The 20,786-nt window shown below is 44.3% G+C and overlaps 1 protein-coding gene across 4 annotated transcripts in view; it reads left to right on the top strand.

Moving 5' to 3' along the window:
* The window catches only part of OTUD7B (OTU deubiquitinase 7B), a 120,520-nt gene that overhangs the window by 87,320 nt on the left and 12,414 nt on the right, over positions 1-20,786 (top strand). For all 4 annotated transcript variants that reach the window (XM_077464247.1, XM_077464246.1, XM_077464248.1 and 1 more), the window contains exons 4-8: positions 10,204-10,305; positions 10,390-10,517; positions 13,030-13,142; positions 14,213-14,340; positions 19,815-19,964. In XM_077464247.1, the coding sequence (XP_077320373.1) occupies positions 10,204-10,305; positions 10,390-10,517; positions 13,030-13,142; positions 14,213-14,340; positions 19,815-19,964 (621 nt within the window). The remainder of the gene's footprint in view (positions 1-10,203; positions 10,306-10,389; positions 10,518-13,029; positions 13,143-14,212; positions 14,341-19,814; positions 19,965-20,786) is intronic.

Consider the following 20,786-nt stretch of genomic DNA (forward strand, 5'->3'; position numbering starts at 1 on the left):
TTCTTCTCTACATCCGTTCAAAGTGCAGAAAGTATACAGCTTGTCTGAGCTTTTAAAAAGAAGGGTGGCGGGGAGCTGAAGTTACACTCTGCAGAGCTCAGCGCAGAGAGCTGATTGGAGGCAAGGGACACACTCCCTACACACAGGAACAGAGCTGAGGCTGTCGATCACAGGCTGTGTGCTGGAGGTCCATCCCCTTTCTTGGTGTCAAGAGAACTTGTCATAAGTGACTCATGCAGATAACAGGGGAAAGAGGCAGCATACCAAAATGACACTCGGTGTTATGGATTGAGACCAGTACACACTATAGAGGGATATGCTTTGTTCATATTTCACGTCTGAGGTTTACAACCACTTTACCCTTTCCTGCCTGCACTGTAGCCAAAAGATGGCTACAGCGTGGGCTTAAAATGCCGGGAGGGTGTCCATGGGCGGCATCCCATGCTTGCGCTTGCCCCAAGCAGCACGCTCTGATCACCAAGTCCTTGGGACCCGGCTGATCAGATTGGGGTAAAGGGCCAATCACAGCTTCTGTTACAGGGACATAAGTCCTCTCAGTGCCCTTCGGTGCCACCTCCTCAGTGCCCATCGGTACCACCGCCTCGGTGCTTATTAGTGCCCATCAGCGAAGGAGGAAAATTACCAGTTTTCAAAATTTCTTTATAACAAACTATAAAAAAAAAATTTTTGTTTTTTCGCAAAATGTTTGGTCTTTTTTTGTTTAGCAAACAAAAAAATCCTGTGGTGATCAAATAATACTGAAAAAAGCTCTATTTGTGTGAACAAAATTAGAAAAATTTCATATGGGTACAGTGTTGCATGACCGCGTAATTGTCATTCAAAGTGTGACGGCGCTGAAAATAGACCTATAATAGGCCTCCCATGCTTGCGCTTGCCCCAAGCGGTGCGCTCTGTGATCAGAGTCCTTGGGACCTGGCTGATCAGATTGGGGTAAAGGGCCAATCACAGTAGCCCTTTACCACGTGATCAGCTGTCAGCCAATGACAGCTGATCACAACAGTAAACAGAAGCTGGTTATCTGCTTCTCTCTCTTTTTTTTTTTTTTTTTTTTTTTTTTATTTAATTTTTTCCCCCTCACGCTATCAGCAAAAAAATAAATCTGTTAACCGGCTTCTGTTACAGGGATATCAGTCCTCTCAGTGGCCATCGGTGCCGCGGCCTCAGTGCCCATCGGTGCCGCGGCCTCAGTGCTTATTAGTGCCCATCAGCGAAGGAGAAAAATTACCAGTTTTCAAAATTTATAACAAACTATAAAAAAATGTTTTTGTTTTTTTGAAAATGTTTGGTCTTTTTTTTTGTTTAGCAAACAAAAAAAATAAACCCAGTGGTGATCAAATACCACAGAAAGAAAACTCTATTTGTGTTAAAAAAAAAAAAAAAGATAAAAATGTCATATGGGTACAGTGTAGCATGACCGCTAAATTGTCATTCAAAGTGTGACGGCGCTGAAAATAGACCTGGGCAGGAAAGGGGTGAAAGTGCCCGGTAGGCAGGTGGTAAGTAGTGGATGTGTGTGGATTATGTTTGGGGATTAAGGATGTTGTTTAGTGCTTAACATATCAAAGTTTATACTACTTTAGGCAATTGTTTTAATGAGTATTTGTCAGAAGCTCTTTACATTCTGTTACCTTGTCTTGTTGCTGTACATAGTTTTTTTTTTTTGGTATGTGTTTACCAGTATTAGTCACGCTTGTTTCTGTTCCCTTTGTACAGAACACGATGGTGCCTATGTAAATCAGTCATCATAATGGTTTATAATTGGGTGCTCCACAAGTAGCCATTGATAGTGGGAGAGGAATTTCAGATATTTCATTTGATAAACAAATCCTCCTTCTCTGGGGAGGGAGCGACACCCACTGTTGTTCAACCTGCTTTTGGGCAGATGGCAGATTCTTGAAGGATGATGTCACTTCTTTTGTGACCAAAGCGGAGCAACCACTGCTACTGGCTAATCAGTCAGGCTCCGGAGTCATTGGGCACATACAAGCTAATGAAACCTCCGTTCAGTTTTCTTTATTTTTTCTAAATCTTAAATTCTTTTATTGAAGACCCTTTGCAAAAGTTTGTCTTGGATTGGCTTTAAAGTACCACTCTGAGCAAAAGCGATCTCTATACCACCCCTCCCTCCCAAACGCCTCTGACCCATCCTGCCAGGCTTTTTTTTTTCCTCTTACCTGGTGATGCCAGCCAGCTATACTCACCTGAGTCCCCCGACCAGGTCCTTAGCTGGTGCTGGGGACTGCCATAGTTCCTGACACCGCCAGTTCCTCCCCTCTGCTGGTGTCGGTCCTCTTCTGGATCCTGAGGGGAACCCTCACCGCTGGACTGTGTAAAATGGACAGCCAAAGAAGCCTTCAGTAAACGATTTTGCTGCCTATTCTGAATGCCTCAATACTTTCCCCAATGAAACCAGATCCACTTTGATGACCAGCACTAAAGAAACAACAAAGAGCAGAGCGCACCAGCCTTGTGCATTACCGAAATACACGATTTATTGATGAATAAAAGCAAATATTCTACTCCCAAACAATATATAGGCAAATAAGCATATCGAGGGAGAAGATGAGCTGTCAACAGATCAGCCAACCATTGTCCTATCACGCAGCAAAACGTCTTTTTTTGGGAAGGCTTACGCATTTCAAGGGGTGATCCCCTCGGAAAACCACTTTGATGACCAAATGCATGAGCATTCACTAATGGGGGGGAATCCTGGTTCGGAGAGAGCCATAGCCAAGCTTGATGTTTTCCAGTGAGTAGTTGGAGCCCACCAAAATTAAAGTCAAGTGATCACACCACACACAAATCTACATTTTTTTTGTTTTATTACAGGTATTTGTATAGTGCAGGCACTTTTTAAGCAGCACTTTACATATATTGTACACGCATATCGGTCCCCGCCCTAAAGGAGCTTATAATGTAAGGTTCCTATCTCACACAACATACTAGGGCCAATTTGGATAGGAGCCAATTAACTTACCAGCATGTCTCCCGAGTGTAGGAGGCAATCAGAGTACTCGGGGAATTCCACGAAAGTACAGGGACTACATGCAAACTCCATGCAGGTAGTGTCAGGAGCAAGATTCAAACTGATGAGGGCACCACCACCTAAGTGCAGCCATTTATTAGTATGCATAAAACTAAAAAAACTATATGCGCTCACTACATCTATTCAGGGGTAGGCATGCATGCAGAGTTTGTCCAGGAAGCGGCCAGGTATTGGCTACACTTAGGTAGTGGCGTCCTCTCTTTATAATTTTGTGCACTTGGTCATATGCAAGACTTTGGAACTGAGGTGCTGCAACCATCAAATAGCGTTTTGGGCGATTTTTACTAGGTTTATTTACACCCAGAACTTTTCATGTTTTAAGCTGGCCATACACCTATAGATTATCTGCAGTTTTTCTATGGTTAGATATAAAAAGTGGGAGATTACTCCATCCACGCAGTTTAGCAAACATGGAGAAATCTGTTGCACTTTTTCCTTCTAACCATAGAAAATCTGCAGATAATCTATAGGTGTATGGCCATCTTTACCTTTTTGACCAATCCTGTTCCTATTACCTGTTGGGTCCAATTTTGCACTATAGTTATAATTTATTTGAACTGTATAATAGTAGATCTATAGTCTAATCCTGTGACGGCGAACCTTGGCACCCTAGATGTTTTGGAACTGCATTTCCCATAATGTTCATGCACTCTGCATTGTAGTTGAACATCATGGGGAAATGTAGTTCCAAAACATCTGGGGTGCCAACGTTTGCCATCACTGCTCTAATCTATATTACACATACGGGTTACAGTGGAACCTTGGATTACAAGCATAATCCGTTCCAGGAGAATGCTTGTAATCCAGAGCACTCACATATCAAATTGAGTTTCTCCATAGAAGTCAATGGAAACGACGATAACTCGTTCCGCATTGACTTCTATTACATGCAACATCGCATGTGGCCAGGGGTGGGGCGCTGGAGAGCCTCGGGAATACTTGGGACAGCTCGGCTGAATTCGGAAACGCTGGGGAACGGAGTATTTCTGAACGGCTCCGAACCGCTCCGAGTGTCAGCGGCACCCCCGCACCTCGGGCCAAATGCGGTACTACACACCCCATTAGCTTGAATTCTTCTCGTTTTGCGAGACAACACTTGTAAACCGAGTCAGGATTAACAAAAAAAAAAGTTGCTTGTCTTTCAAAAAACTCATTAACCGCGTTACTCGTTAACCAACATAAGCATAATTCTAGGGCATGCCTACAGAGGTCGCAATTGCAACCCTGCCCCAATGCTCCAGGGGGGCCCATGCAGCCCCCTGTACACCTGGATAGGTGGGACAGCGGCATATAGAGGAGCTGATACCCACCCTCCTACAGCTGCAGAGTGCCGCCTCCTCCTCCTCTCCCTCCCACAGGCATTCAGCAGCTGCAAGAGGGAGGGGATCAGTTCCTCTAAATGCCCGCCGCCCTCCTATCCAGCTTCTTAATTTCCCCCGGGCCACTGTCCTCCCTTTCATCCCCCGCAGCTCTGCCAGGTTCCCTCCTCCCCTCTCCATCTCTGTCGGGGTGGAGAGAAGGGAAGGGGCGGGTAAATGTTTCATTTACCTGCCCCTTCCTTGTCTAAATATTCAGTGATCTGTACTGATCGATGACTCTGTTCATTCATAACTGAAACATGGTGAACTGTGTTTACTATGCTTCAGTTTGTGAATGAACGGGAAGCTCTGTACAGCGCTATTCCTGTCCATTTTTTGTTCTGTACAGCTGAGGTTGCAGAGATGGAGATTGAGGGCTGTGTCCTCAATCTCCTTTCTCGGTCTCAAAAGTGAAACATCAGATGTCTGTTTTAGACCCCTGATATCTCACAAAAGCCCCCCAACGAACTCCTAAAAAAAAATTGTGAAAAAAATCCCTGCACGCTTGTTAATGGTGAGTCTGTAGAGCCACGGTGTCTCCCTTGCCTAATATAGGTTGCCTGCATGGGGCTCCAAAAGACATGACTCTTGCATGCCTCGGGCCTTGGTGACCATGTGAATGAGCCCAAAGGGAAAGAATGACCTGAAATCTATGGAGAAAGCAAGAGATGAAGACGGAGATCAATATAAATTTTTTTATTTTAGTGACACAACCTGGAGCCCCTTTGGCCAACTTCCAACTTGCATCATGAGCCGTTGTTGGTTCCGTGCGGTCTGAAGTGTTCCATGTGATGGCTCCCTTGCGGTTTCATATCCCCTCTGACACTCAGCATTTCTATCTAACCTCATGGAGCTGCAGGGACAGAATCCGCAGTGTACTGGGAGTCAGTTACACAAACAGTTGCTTGTGGTTCCCCCTTGGTATTTGGCTTGGCTGCTAGTACTGTGTTGGCATTATTGCCACAACAATTAAGAAGCTGCCATGTCAGGAAGAGCCAAGCCAGCACTGATCACTCAATCCCACTGAGGTCTTCGCTACATGCTGAAGAGCCCATTTCTTAAAGGAGAAAGCAGACCTAAAACGCCAATAGGTGGTTAAGGAACTCCAACCTTTTTTTTTTTTTTTTTTTCTTTAATTCCAAGAAAGCCTCTTCCTTTCCTGAATCCGATGCCGCCCATCATCTCCATAATATGGTATATAAAGTTAAGAGGAGGCTATGTACCCATGTTTCAATGGAAGAAATGGTGTCCCATTGTTGAGATTAGTTAGAACACTAGTGCCCCTTTGGCAGTAGGAGGAGTGGTGCCCCTTTGGTGGCAGTAGGAGGGGTGGTGCCCCTTTGGTGGCAGTAGGAGGGGTGGTGCCCCTTTGGTGGCAGTAGGAGGGGCGGTGCCCCTTTGGTGGCAGTAGGAGGGGCGGCGCCCCTTTGGTGGCAGTAGGAGGGGCGGCGCCCCTTTGGTGGCAGTAGGAGGGGCGGTGCCCCTTTGGTGGTGTCAGTAGGAGGGGCGGTGCCCCTTTGGTGGTGTCAGTAGGAGGGGCGGTGCCCCTTTGGTGGTGTCAGTAGGAGGGGTGGTGCCCCTCTGGTGGTGTCAGTAGGAGGGGTGGTGCCCCTCTGGTGGTGTCAGTAGGAGGGGTGGTGCCCCTTTGGTGGTGTCAGTAGGAGGGGTGGTGCCCCTTTGGTGGTGTCAGTAGGAGGGGTGGTGCCCCTCTGGTGGTGTCAGTAGGAGGGGTGGTGCCCCTCTGGTGGTGTCAGTAGGAGGGGTGGTGCCCCTCTGGTGGTGTCAGTAGGAGGAATGGTGCCCCAAGGGCCAGATGAAGACAAGCAAAGGGCCCCATCTGGCCCCCGGGCCACAGTTTGGAGACCACTGTTCTAGAGGGATCCCACAGGTATGGTATATGCATGGTTACATTGATCTAAGTTGGACCCATGAAACAATGTATAAAATGTCCATACCTGGAATTCTTCTTTTAAACTTGTTAGGTCTGTTTGTGAATATTTTCAGGTATGCGGGTTAAGGGATTGGTTGAAGTGTGGCAAAGGGTTAATCCCAGGGTTGCACTGCAGCCTCGGCCTGCCTGGCAGAGCTGTGTTACTATCCACCTCTCTCTCTCCTGGAACTCATCCATTTGGCTGCAGATGTACGGAGGGGAAAATGCCCCCCGGTGGCTCTTTGTGGCCGTATTGTCCCCAGGAGCCGTTTTACCAGACGGGTGAAGCAGATTCCTTGCCCTGATATCTGCCGGGGTTTTTTTTTTTTATCTCCTCCTGGTTTGCGGTTGGGACCGCAGCTCTAAAGTTTTTTATTTTTTTATTTTTTTTATTAGAAAACTGTTCCGGAGGCCGTAGCGCTCGCAGGAATGCAAATCAGCTGCTGTGTCGGAAGTACTGTGACATTTTAATAATGCTAACATTCTGCTTCAGCTGAGCTGAATAAACATATTTTTCTAGTAGTGCCAGTAAACACTTTAGGCCGGGAGTTGGAGGTCTCTTTTCAATCAATATTTATGGACCCGTTCTACTTCTATTCTGCTGATTTTGTTTTGACGATCACATTTATTTTAGAATACTAAAATATAAATTAAGCTTTGGCGCTAAAACCTTTTTGTGCACTGTGAATACTAAAATCATATATAAGTGTAAGATGATCTATTATCTCTGCTGGTGCTCTGGAGAATATTAAAACAAATTGCGGTGGAAACCTCTTAAAACCACTGTAGACGTGATATTAAAATGCGTGAAAAAAGAAAAGAGGATGTATGTCTGTTGATTTACACCTCAAAAAATGCACATATGTATTGGAAAAGTGGTGAATCAATCACATAAAAACAATTCTACTGTGCTCGATAAACATACATAAACCAATATCTGAAAAATCATATGCAAATATGTTCTAAGTGATAACGTTTTGTGAAAGTACCCAGAAAAAATAATAATAATAGTGACAAAAAATCTTATAATGTCCAACGGAAATTTTCAAAGTCGCATCAACCAGTTGCTGGAAAAACGCATGGAACTTTCATCAAATGAGGAAGGTAGAGTAAAGTGACTAGTGCAGAAGGGTTAAATACATTCCTCTCCGGTGCGCCACTCTGTGTTAGGCAAAAGGTATGTATATGTGCTCACCAGACAAAAAACCCTCAATGGGTTAATCGAGCAGCCACAGTATGAGCCACTGTGCAGCTTTCTTTGGGCTCTGCTTCTGCTATGCTGGGGAGATGCTTTACACTTTTCCTTCCACAAGTAGTCCGTTTAGCAATTATGCATGAAGGGAAACAGAAGTACAAACATAGTGCAATACTGTTGTTTGAACGTTTTTTTGTTTATTAAGAAGTCAGGTTACTCACAATATCCAAAGAGACAAAATCGCTTTCAAATTAGCCGCGCCGGCGTTACTGCTTGTATGCCAGTGTAAGGTGCACGTTCTAGGCCACGCCCTACGCGTTTCGTCAGAGCGACGTCATCTGGAGCGGCCATATTGGTGCACCCTCACGTTTATGTAGGGTGCAGTGCTCTTCTGCGCTTGCGCGAGTGTATCAGCGCCATCTTTACTATGGGAATGCCCTATACGAGCCGCTATGTATCTATTACATACTGTGTGCTCGTCTTGTGACAGCACAAATATGGAAAGACTGTTTTATTACTGTGGACACAGGATATGTTATGTTCTGTGGTGTGTTCACTTATGTCAATCCAAATGAAAACGTTTCTTTGTGCATATTATTGCGGACTCAGGGCATGACAAATTATTAAGCTATAGAGCACCGCAACCTGCATATCACATTCCGGTATGTTATAAAAAACTATTGACAGCTATACATGACTATAATTAATAAAATGTATATAAAAAATATATATAAAAAATTATCGTAAAAAGATCTTTTTATATAAAATAGAAAAAATAGAAAAAATAAAAGACATTTATTTATGTGTACATAAAACTATATTGATAAAAACAATAATAATTTTTTCTAACCACCTATGACCCTTGCTAACCTATCAAAATACAGGGTTTTTATCTGTATTTTTGAAATGTGGATCATGGTTGTAGTTGCTGAGAAACAAATTGTATAATCACTTCCCTGGTATATGAATATACTCCAGGGGGAAAGAAAAATATTGAGATAAAATAAAATAGAGGAAAAAAAGGGAAGGGAAAAATAGGTAAATGGAACAAACTGGAAATATGAGTGTATGTGTACATATGTATACTTTTATGTCTGCACTTCCCTGTAATACAAATCAGGAGGGTAATTACAAGTGAGATAAAAGGAGTATGTTGTGAGGGAGTCTGTTCTTAAAATCATTTTCAAAGACATTTTTAAAAACATTTTCTAAACATTATTTAAAACTATTTTCTACAAACGACAATCAGGGTGAGAACGTGTAGTAAAAAGAAGGAACTGACCGTAAGGATAAATGGGAAACGAAGGCCATTTATTTTAGGACCTTTATTTAAAGGGTAAGTGCATTTTTGCAACATAACCCATAATTTAATTGTCGCCCGCCCACTTCGCTATTTCCATTCAAATAGCCAATAGAATTTCAGGCCTTCGATGCCAACATTCTGCCATTCTCGCTGCCATGGATTACACAGGGTCAAGTGGTGTTTAGAGATGGCGTACGCACATATCGCACGCACATATCGCACGCGCACACACATATCGCACGCGCTGCACGCGCACACACATATCGCACGCACTGCACGCGCACACACATATCGCACGCACTGCACGCGCACACACATATCGCACGCACTGCACGCGCACACACATATCGCACGCACTGCACGCGCACACACATATCGCACGCACTGCACGCGCACACACATATCGCACGCACTGCACGCGCACACACATATCGCACGCACTGCACGCGCACACACATATCGCACGCACTGCTTGCGCACACATCAGATCACATTAGATTCAGACAGCAATCGCACTGCATTCCTGTTCTAATTGCAGGTGATACTTTGCAGTGCTATTTGAGCCAGTTTTTTTTTTCAACGCAAATCACACCACAAACAAGTATCGGTACTCGGCATTGACAAGTACTTGCCCCGAAAGTATCAGTACTCTTACTCGCTGATAAAATAACCAGCATCAGTGCAGCCCGACGCTGTGGGAATCGTGCCCACTTTCCATTTTAAAACTACAAGGGATACCAGAGCCAAAGGATACAAAAAACTGGGGAGGAGGGACCTCTACGGGGGAGCAAAAACAGTGTGAAAAGAAGACTGTAAAATGAAAGGGAGATTGTTTTGGCACAAGGTAAGAAAGTACCTTCTCTATAAGGTGGTATTCCTATTGATCGAGTTCAGCTATAAAAAGTATATGTATGGCCAAAACATTCAATCTTCTTTTGGTTATAGTAGGGAAAAAGTGGGAACCCCTGATTTGGTAAGATCACTATTGTGCTGCTCCTTGCCGGAGAGGAAGCCGTACCTGAAGACCTGCAGCTTCTACTTCACTCATTCTGCAAATCTGTGCTTTCCGCACCTCTCGTTTCTTCTTAAATATATTCCCCCACTGGTCACTAGGGGGGCAGCTCTGATAGGAAAGCAAAGCCCTGCTCCTCTGTCAAGATAGCCGCCCCCACACGGGGACGTAGGGCGGAACACAAAGCATGGTAGATCGGTAATGGGGAAAAGATCAGCTGCAGGGAGCCTAAAATATTGTTAACCAGTCCTGTCTCATCTGCATATTTCTTGTGTACAGCCTCCAGAGCTTACATCCTTTAAGACAACATAACTAAAGTGAACTTCCTGTCTTCACAGGTCGCCTCAACTGGTGGACACAGGTGGACCCCTCATACCAGAGGCTCCTCCCTTTGGCAACCACAGGCGATGGGAACTGCTTGCTGCATGCTGCCTCTCTTGGTAAGTCCGTGTGTTTATAGAACTGTTAATCGGAATTCAAAGATTTCACAAAATCCCTGACTGTGATTGCCTTTCTTGTTTTAGGGATGTGGGGCTTTCACGACAGAGACCTCATGCTCCGCAAATCCCTCTATACTTTGATGGACAAGGGTGTAGAGAAAGAGGCGCTGAAGCGGAGATGGCGGTTTCACCAAACTATGCAGAATAAGGAGGTATGGATGAGCACTTTCTATTGGTGGCGTATTTCCAGTTTGGCCGATATATAAAGAGATTACCCTCCTTCTTTTTTTTTTTTTTTTCATACTTTCCCTTTTAAAAATGTTTTTGCTCACTTGTATTCCTTTTACCTGTCCCTTGTAATAGGACATGGCAGGTCCTCTTTATGGAAAGATCTGGGGTTCTAAAAGTGCCCACATCTCTTCTCTATGCTGGAAAGCCTGAGATAAAAAAAATCTGAGGCTTCCCAGCAAAAAAAGGGCAGTGTTTACGTCTGAAGGCGCCGGAATTGACATGACGTCACTTCCAGCCTCCCAAGGTCAGAGATGGCCGGGGACTATCTGGTCTGCGGTCAGCATGTGACTTCTCCGGCTCGCCAATCGCATGGGGGACCCGGTAGAAGCACTGCAGGGTGGCGGGAGGGTTGGGTGGTTTTGCGTCATCTCCCACCGCCTGTAAAAGCATGGTGGCTTTCACTGAAAGGAAAGATATCTGAATAATGCCTGCAGCTGCAGGAATCATTCAGATGTCCACTCAAATTCCAGGATGTCCTATGACATTCTACAAGTGGGGAGTGGTTAAAGACTAATAAGAAATCTTCTGCTGCAACCCAGAAAGATGGGCTGAACAGGAACAACACCTAACTGCACCTTCACCCTTAGATCCAATACACACTTACCAGAACAATTTGACTTCCATATTATAAGTCAAAATGTGCCTGTACACGAGACTCGCTGCTCAGTATGTGGTTGACCTCCTCCTTTGAATGCTCCTGTCACTCCGAAGTCATGGATCATATCAAAGGAAAGCCAAACAACCACATGGTGTAAATACATAAAAGTCAAAGTTTAATCAAATTAAGAAATACTAACCAAATTAATGCGCATATAACTTCAAACAGTCCGTCCCAGGATTGAGGCGGGCCACTTCTGGGTTTCGGGGTGCGTGATGAAGTCACAAACCTTGGCTTCACCGTACGCGTTTTGTCCCTAAATAGTGTGTAATATCACATACGCACACGATTTGGCGACAAAACGCATACGGTGAAGCCAAGGTTTGTGACTTCATCACGCACCCCGAAACCCAGAAGATATATATAAAAAATTATATATTATAATCTCTCTCTATATATCTATATATATATATATATATATATATATATATATATATATATATATATATATATATATATATATATACTAAGAGTTAAAAACAATATAAAATTCTACACTTTTCTTTTTTTTTTTTTTTTTTTTTTAACAGTCTTTATTTTGATTTGAAAATATCCTGCCAAGTTTTTGATGAGAAGCATCATTTTAGTGTTAAGAAAGGGATAAGTTGCTGACTAAAATAAAACTTTTATATCTGTAACACAATTCGTAGTTTTAAAATTGGCACTGGTCAGACTGCAGGAAGTGTTTTTTTTTTTTTTTTTTTTTCTTCTTCTTCTTCTTCTTTTAGACTGTAGAATATAAATAAAAAGAAGTCATTCTTGAAGAACCAAACCACCAAAAAAGAAAACCTTGTTTGCCCCAAAAAGATATTGTGTTTGTTTAATAGGCCCGTAGCGAAAATGTGAAATTGTCTCTGGAGTTTAGCTGGTCCGTTTGGCTTCTTTTACACTTTGGATGATTCTTCCCAGTGCTGTATGAGACTGGCTGCTGAGGGGGGGATAAAATGTTATTGTACTTCTGACCAGCACCGCTGCTTTTGGCAGGGAATCTGAAAGTCTGACCACCATTGAAACAAAGAGCCACTGTCTGCACTGGTGACAAAGGGCCTGATGTTTGACAAGTCTGCTAAAGGAATAATGTCTTTATTTTTAAACCTTCATTGTTAAAATTACAATTTTGAACTGGATGTTTTGGGGCAACAATAATTCAGTGCACACGTCATGCATAAGGCGCAAAAGGTTTTACATAAAATCGCATATTTTGGCCCTGTTGGCTCCTTCCTGTGTGCTACATGACCTGAATCTGGAAAATACAAAAAGACCAACTTACTGTCCCCTTTTCCATAACTGTATCCCCCTTATATACTCAACGTACCTGTGCCCCCTCACACCTCCTTGCTCCCCTTCAGCTGGTGTATAGATTGGCTGTGTTGGTGACTCAGGGGAGTGGTGTTAGCCTTCTGGTTGTATGACTAGGCTTGGGCTAGACCTAAATGCTGCAACAGGGGAGCAGATAACATTGTCTCCCATAACTGTAAGTCCCAGGTAATCTCATTGGCTGCTAGGGAGGTGCAGGTAAGGTGAAAATACGAGGGTCAGAATGGGGGTGCCATTGTTTCCTTGAAGCAGAACTCCAGTTATTTTGGTCACATGACATCCTCAGATATTCCTCATCTTGTTCTTGAGGAGGAGGTAGGGGGATTTGCTTTGGACAGCACTGAAGTGGAAGTGAGTATTGCAGCGAAACCTGTTTTTTAGATTTTTGCCACATACTGGGTTATTTTTTTTGTATGAAACTGGAGTTTTAATCAACTTTTTGTTTTTGCTCTTGTCAGTCTGGCCTGGTCTACACAGAAGAGGAGTGGCAGAAAGAGTGGAATGATTTAATAAAGCTTGCCTCCAGTGAGCCACGGATGCATTATGGCACCAACGGTGGAAACGGTGGAGGGTGAGTGACTTGTATTCAGGATACAAAAGGATATATTTTCTGATAACTGTATTAAAGCTGAATTCCAGGAATTCAATCACTCTGTGAAAACTGCAGGCATACAATGAGTTACATGGAACGAGGTGCCTGCCATCACCTAGACTTATCTCTATTATTCACATCTGACCGGTTTATTGTGCTCCAGGAAGATAACTTCTTGAGCTCCAATGCTGCTCACTTTAGGGCCTAAGTTTCTTCGAGCACAGTCACTGGAACTTTTATGCCCACCCCTCCCCTCATTTTGCCCATTCACAGAAGGCTTTGTATTATCTGAACTCATTCACAAATTACAAAGGCTTCTGTAAATGGGTAGCAGAGGGAAGGGGCGGGCATAGCTGCTCTGTGTGCTTCTCTCCTCTCTCACAGCCACCAGTGTCATGTATCCTTGGGGAGTGCAATAAACCTGTCACGTATAAGTAGTAAAGATCAGTCCAGAAGGTGACATGCACCTAATTGGACTTAACTCATAGTGTGCCTGCATTTTTTGCAAAGTTTCTGAATTCTTGGAATTCAGCAGTAAATGGTGCCATCGGTTTTACTTTTTAGGGTGCATTTACACTTGCGAATGCCCCAGCTCAGGGGGGTACCCACTATTAGCTGCAAGTAGGCCACCCTATTAAATGCAATGGAAGGCTGTCGGCTCTTGCCTGTAACTGCTTAAGCGGCGATCACATGTGCGTGATCAGCCCTGGATGCAAATGGCTTCCTTTTTTTTATTTATTTTTTTATAGGTTATATATCTATTGGTCCACTTCTATTCCTTTTCAATGAAGTCATTGTGCTTGGTATGAGCTAATCAAAAGAACTAGAATTGACTGCTTTGATTCGGATTCCTGCTTTGTATTTACCAGCTTGCACAAGTAAAAAAAAAACAAAAAAAAAAACTGAATAGTTACTGGAGATATCAACACATTCTTCCCTCCAGTGTCTATGAATTTGATTCAGCTGCAGGGAGGACATGGAGATAATTGTTTTTGGGAAGTTGTTCATAGATAGTGCTGTGAAAGTAATAAACTCTCTCTATGTGACAGGATTGACAGCGTAGAGGAGCCGGTGTACGAGAGCCTGGAGGAGTTTCACGTCTTTGTACTTGCACATGTCCTTAAGAGACCCATAGTGGTGGTGGCAGACACCATGCTGAGAGATTCTGGTGGAGAAGGTAATTGTTTTTTTTTTTTGTTTTTCTTCTATGTAATGCTCCATTTCAAATAAACTATATAACCAAAGGTTTGAGGACACATGGCCTACCATCACACCTACCATATTGAGCTCAGGTGTTTCCAATGAAGGGCACTGTTGATTCTACACCATACAAACACAGTTAGACTATTGTGTGATTCGTACCTTTTCTGTTCCAGCATGACTGTGCCCCTAGCCACAAAGCCAGCTCCATAAAGACGTAGCTTGGTGTGGAGCAGTGGTCTCCAAACTGCGACCCAGGGACCGCTTCCTTGCCTTTATCTCACCCTTGGGGCAGTTTTCCTCCCCCGTTAAGACAGTATTCCTCTTACTGACACCAACAATGGGGTGCTATTCCTTCCACTGGCGTCGAAGATGGGGCCCCTAATCCTTCCACTGGCACCAAGGATGGGGCCCCTAATCCTTCCACTGGCACCAAGGATGGGGCCCCTAATCCTTCCACTGGCACCAAGGATGGGGCCCCTAATCCTTCCACTGGCACCAAGGATGGGGCCCCTAATCCTTCCACTGGCACCAAGGATGGGGCCCCTAATCCTTCCACTGGCACCAAGGATGGGGCCCATAATCCTTCCACTGGCGCCAATGATGGGGCCCCTTTCCCTCACCCAATACCAAAAATGCATTGTATACTCCCACTGACTCCAGGACAATTTCTACTCCCAATGGCCACAGTCTGGCCCACCTAAAGTCTGAAGGCCATTGGACCTTTTGTGCTGAAAGTTTGGAGACCCCTGGGGTGGAGGAACTTGAGTGGCCTGCAGAAAGCCCTGACCTCAACCCTACTGAACACCTTTATGGTGAATTGGAATGCTGAGAACCAAGTCTTCCCTTCCAACAATGCCTGACTTAAAAAAAAATAATAATCTTTTGACTGGCTAAGTGCAAATTCCACCACTCCGAATTCTTGTGGGAAGACTTTTTAGAATGTCCTTATTGGACTCCTGCGTTATCACCCTGTCACGTACATCTGTGGTAGGGATTTCAAGCGACTATGCCAATACATATTAACCACCCCAATTTTTAACTAACCTTTGCAGTAAGGTGCACATGGAAGGAGTGGGCTCCCTCCAGACAAACCTGCCCTTAATTTTATCCACTGCTATGTGTTCCAATTTGGAGATTCTCAAAAATAGGACCGCAGTATACAGAGTCACCTTTTTCCTGCAGGAAAAACGACCCTAAACATACAGCAAGAGTTACAATGGAATGGTTTAGATCAAAGCATATTCATGTGTTAGAATAGCCCAGTCAAAGTCCAGACCTAAATCCAATTGAGAATCTGTGGCAAGACTTGAAAATTGCTGTTGAGACACTCCATCCAATCTGACAGAGCGTGAGATATTTTACAAAGAATGGGCAAAAATGTCCGTCTCTAGATGTGCAAAGCTGGTAGAGACATCCCCAAAAAGACTTGCAGCTGTAATTGCAGCGAAAGGTGGTTCTACAAAGTATTGACTCTGGGGGGTGAATACAAATCTACCCCACACTTTTCAAATTTTGAAAATCCTTTATCGTTTTCCTTCCACATCACAATTTATGTGCCACTTTGTGTTGATCTATCGCATAAAATCCCAATAAAATACGTTTGCGTTTTTGGTTGTAACATAACAACACGTGGAAAATTTCAAGGGGCGGTGTGAATACTTTTTCAATACACTGCAATAGATTCAACCTAAACCAGGCAGTAGCTGTTAGTATGCTGTTGGGAAAGGAGGATACCAGCAAGTTAACCAGTTCATCCAAATTCAGGCCCTGTTCACGTATCGCGTAGCAGACAAGTGTTCCCACTCACAATTTTTTTTTGTGCCATTTTTGTGTTTTTGTATGACGAACGTGCCCTATGGGCGTCTGTTGCCCAAAAGAAGCTCCTGCTCCTTTTTTGGGGGGGGGAAATGCTAAGAGTGATTTTTAAATACATGTTTTGCTTCACGACAAACACAGAATTGCACTGTGTTTCAGGTGCCATTGTGGTTCGCACGCTTTGACAGTGATTTAAAATTGTGACATTGTGCCCACTATGCCAACTCTCGTAATGTCAGTGTTGCTTTGTGATGACTATAAATTTAACCCAATTCCAATGATATATGCAACACACATCACCACCACCCTCAAAACGCCTTTGTGTTGATTATTCTTGTCCTGCTATATCTGATAGTGAAATTCTTTCCACATGCTATGAATAGAAAGTGGTGACTGACGGACATACTTCCCCCTGCCCTCTGCCTACCTGCTCTATATCCGTATACACTGCCTGCAGGCAACGCTGTGGTGTTTTTTTTTTTTTTTAAACCTATGACTTCTATTTTCCCCGTAGGCCAAGGAAGTTCTGTCACGCTTATTTAGTTTATAGATTTGTGATAGGTGCCATGTCAGTTTGTGTTGCAAGGCTTTTCATTATCTTATTTCTTGTGCTATACCTCAAGGTTTTATGATTTGCCCTTTAGGGGGTTCTCTAGAATTGCTGCTTGTCCTCCTTGTTTCACCTTTGTTATCCTTGAAGTTCTGAGCATGGGCTGTTCTTTCTACAGCTAAAGATTCTATACTTCTGCTGCTTGCTCTGGGTTTGCTCGCCCGCATGATGTTCCTCCAGGTTTGTCTTGGAGCCCTGGGTTTGCTTGTTGTTTTCTAGTTTTGCCTGCTTGCCCGGCTCAATGAGGATCCCTGGTGTTGATTGGCTCTTTGAGATTCCCGCGTTTTATAACTGCATTCCTGGCTCTTTGAGGTTCTCGAGTTATACCTGCTTGCCTTGCTCTTTGAGGTTCTCGAGTTATACCTGCTTGCCTTGCTCTTTGAGGTTCTCGAGTTATACCTGCTTGCCTTGCTCTTTGAGGTTCTCGAGTTATACCTGCTTGCCTTGCTCTTTGAGGTTCTCGAGTTATACCTGCTTGCCTTGCTCTTTGAGGTTCTCGAGTTAAAACTGCTTGCCTTGGGTTTGTTTGCTTGCTTGATTCCCCCCCCCATTATTGTCTGTTGAATCTTGGTGCCCGGTTGTTGCCCACTTTCCATTTCCCAACTCATTGAGGATCCCTGGTGTTTATGCCTCTCTAGTTTTATATCTGCTTGCCTTGGGTTTTCTTGCCTAAAGTTCAACCATTTTTGGCTGTCTAATGCCTCGTTTCCACTGAGCAGAACGTTTCGGGTCGGTACAGTTTGGAAGCGTTAGAATGGTCCATTCTATTCAGGTGAGCGTTTCCACTGCAAGTCGGACCACCAGGGGCCATACAGGATTTTGAAAAAATCCTGTTAACGTGAGCATTGACGTTTTTTCTGTCCACCAATCAGTGGAATGTATTGTGTGATGCCAGTAGCTCCGCCCTAACAGTACTGTACCATTTTTTTATGGCCCCACATCTAAAGCAGTACCCTGAATGGTGTGGTATGGTTTGGTTGTATGGGCCGCTTTCATAATGGAAACGCTCAAAATAGTGTACCAAACCAAACCGATCCGTGGAAGTGAGGCAATATTTGTTGAATTTTGATGCCGGGTGTTGCCTGGTTCCTTAAAATGGATGTAGACCCCCCACATATACCCAGTGAACAGCCTCAGATGATACACAGAGATTAAACAAATCTCCCTAAATAAGTTTTACTTGCATATCTGCTGTCTTCAGCTTTATATATTCTTTAGGATGTTCAGATCCTGTTACAGATTTAGGCCTCTTTTACACGGACTGTCCATTCAGGTCCACCTGTCAGTTTTTTAGGTGGGCCTGAACGGACGCTACATAGACCTCTATGGAGTGTTGGATGTCAGCGGTGACCTGTCTGCTGACATCTGATCCGAAAAAGTATGACTGAGGAAAAACCTACTTTTCCATCCGTCATCGGATCGGGTGACGACAGACTCTACGGTCCGTCCGTCCGTCCGTCCTCATCTGATCCCCCATAGGATAGAGCGGCGCTCTGACAGGTCCATCCCTGTACAGTGTGCAGAGATGGACCCGTCATCTTCCTGCTCAGCGGGGATCGACGGAGTGATCTCCCGCTGAGCAGAGCGGGCTCCGTAAACGAACACATCCGTGTGAAAGAGCCCTATTGTGAGGTCTTACCTAGGTTGGAGTCCATGGTGCGGAGATGTACGCTCACCCTTGCAAATAGACACAGCCCACAGTAACAAACAGATAAGCTACCTGGGCTGTGAATCTGTGCACGGGGGCTTGACAGGAAAAGCCAAGGGATTGTCGAAGAAAACCTTTGTCCGGGATTCCAGAAGTCGGCATAAACGAAATACAAGCCAGGGTCAGAAGCCGGGGTTAGTCTTGGAACACTGTAACTTTGAACACAGGTACCTTTGGTGACAAGAGACAATGAGCTGACCCAGCCTTTAGACCCCTTTCACACCAGGGTGTTTAGCAGGCGCTATAGCGTTAGAAATAGTACCTGCAATCCGCCCTAAAAAAGCTGCACCATTGCCTGTAGTGTGAAAGCCCGAGGGCTTTCACACTACAGCGGTGCGCTGGCAGGACATCAGGGAAATGTCCTGCCAGCAGCTTCTTTGGAGCGGTGTGTTTACCGCTGCTCCCCATTGCTGCGTATTGCCAGCAGTTTTAACCCTTTCTCACCCGTTAGCGGGGGTAAAAGCGGGCGAAATGCGCCGCAAATCCGGCGGTAAAACGCCGCTAAAAATAGCAGTGTTTTACCGCCCACGCTATGGGTGGTGTAGTGTGAAAGGGGTCTTAGAGTGAAGCAGTGCTTTATACCCAGCTAATTAGGTAACCTGCCACAGCTGATCCAAGAGTGACAGGTACAAACAGAATTGCCCACAGTACTTTATGCAAAACTAGGCATAGCTGGAAAGCAGGCAGAATAGAACTGAGGTGTGGCTCAGAGGTAAAGAAACAGAAACGGCAAGAACAAACAGTCATTAGTTCAATACCACCCAGAGCCACTTGTGGCGTGACCACGCCTAGCCGTCTAAAAGACACAGTAGGGACCGTGACACCTATCTCTTCCTGTTCCGCACTCATTCCGCAACCATTGGCTGCTGCTGTAAATCAAATCCTATTGCACGGGGGCTGGACAAATCCTATGTCTATGGACACAGTGCCAAAGTACCCCTCTCAGCAAGCGGGCAGTAGGGGTTTAGGTGGGGGGGGGGGGGGGGGTGACACCGGAACTGGGAGTGCTGACAGGGGACCCCAGAAGAGGAGGATAAGGGTATGTTTGAGTCCAATAAAAATTTTCTCTTCTCAGTTTGCAGTTTCTTGGCTTTTCTTATCCAATTTTTTGAACCGGATCAGTTTACATGTATATTAGATCTATGCTTCAAGTTTGGTAAATTGTTAAATCTGTAGCCTGGGTGGCCACATGTGGTTACTTTTCTTATCGATGTGCATTTTTGTTTTTTTTACTTTGTATAATGTTTCTCTGATGTCCTGATATTGTACAGGTTTGGTGCTCTTAGAGTTGACACTGATCTTTCTGTATGTGCAGCCTTCGCTCCGATACCCTTTGGGGGCATCTACCTTCCCCTGGAGGTCCCACCCACCAAGTGCCACAGCTCCCCGCTTGTGCTGGCCTATGACCAAGCCCACTTCTCTGCTCTGGTGTCCATGGAACAAAATGAGCAAAGCAAGGATCAAGGTAAATTTCTAACATGGTCCAGTACCGCAGTACTAGTGGTGGGAGAAAGAGAGCGCCTGCAAATGTATAACAAATGTATAATATGTTGTGTATTTTCTGTGTGTGTTCAGTTATTAGTGGACCCGCCTATATTCTCATGTCATATGTATATATGTGTGTGTGTGTGTGTGTGTGTGTGTGTATATATATATATAAAATCTCACACACACACAAGTTTTGTTGTTGCATATTAGTAGGTTTCCAAGGATAGATACCTGCACAACCAGCTTTGGAAATCGATAAGAAAAAAAAAATATATATATATATAAAAATTTTGTGACCACATGACGAGAATGTACGGCGGCAAAGCAGCCTCCCTGCGTGGGATCATGTACCTACTATATCATCCGCGTGCTTGGGCACATGCATACCCCCTGATCACCCTAGATGTTAATCCCTTCCTGCCCAGTGTCATTAGTACAGTGACAGTTCATATTATTAGCACTGATCACTGTATTAGTATCACTGATGATGCCAGTCCTTCTTGAAGCCCTTCCGTCGGTTCTATTCTTTAAAACAAACAAAAAAAAAAAACACCTTTTGCCTACTTTTTTTTTTTTTTTTCATGCGGTCTTAAAAGTTGGTCCAGTGACTTTACAGGTCTGTCCTCTTCTGTAATGGTGGGTGGCCCTTTCACCTCTTGCAATGATGTCTGATCACTGAGAACTGTGAGCCCAGCTTATGTGAAGAGTTGGGTTGAATGAAGCCAGCTGTCATTCAGCCACGGAGGACATCTAGTGGCGGAGTAGTAGTATTGTGGAGAAAAATAAAATATTTACAAAA

The sequence above is a fragment of the Lithobates pipiens genome, unplaced genomic scaffold (assembly GCF_037356315.1).
Source record: "Lithobates pipiens isolate NorthernLeopardFrog02 unplaced genomic scaffold, aLitPip1_a1.2 Scaffold_30, whole genome shotgun sequence".
NCBI classification, from domain to species: domain Eukaryota; kingdom Metazoa; phylum Chordata; class Amphibia; order Anura; family Ranidae; genus Lithobates; species Lithobates pipiens.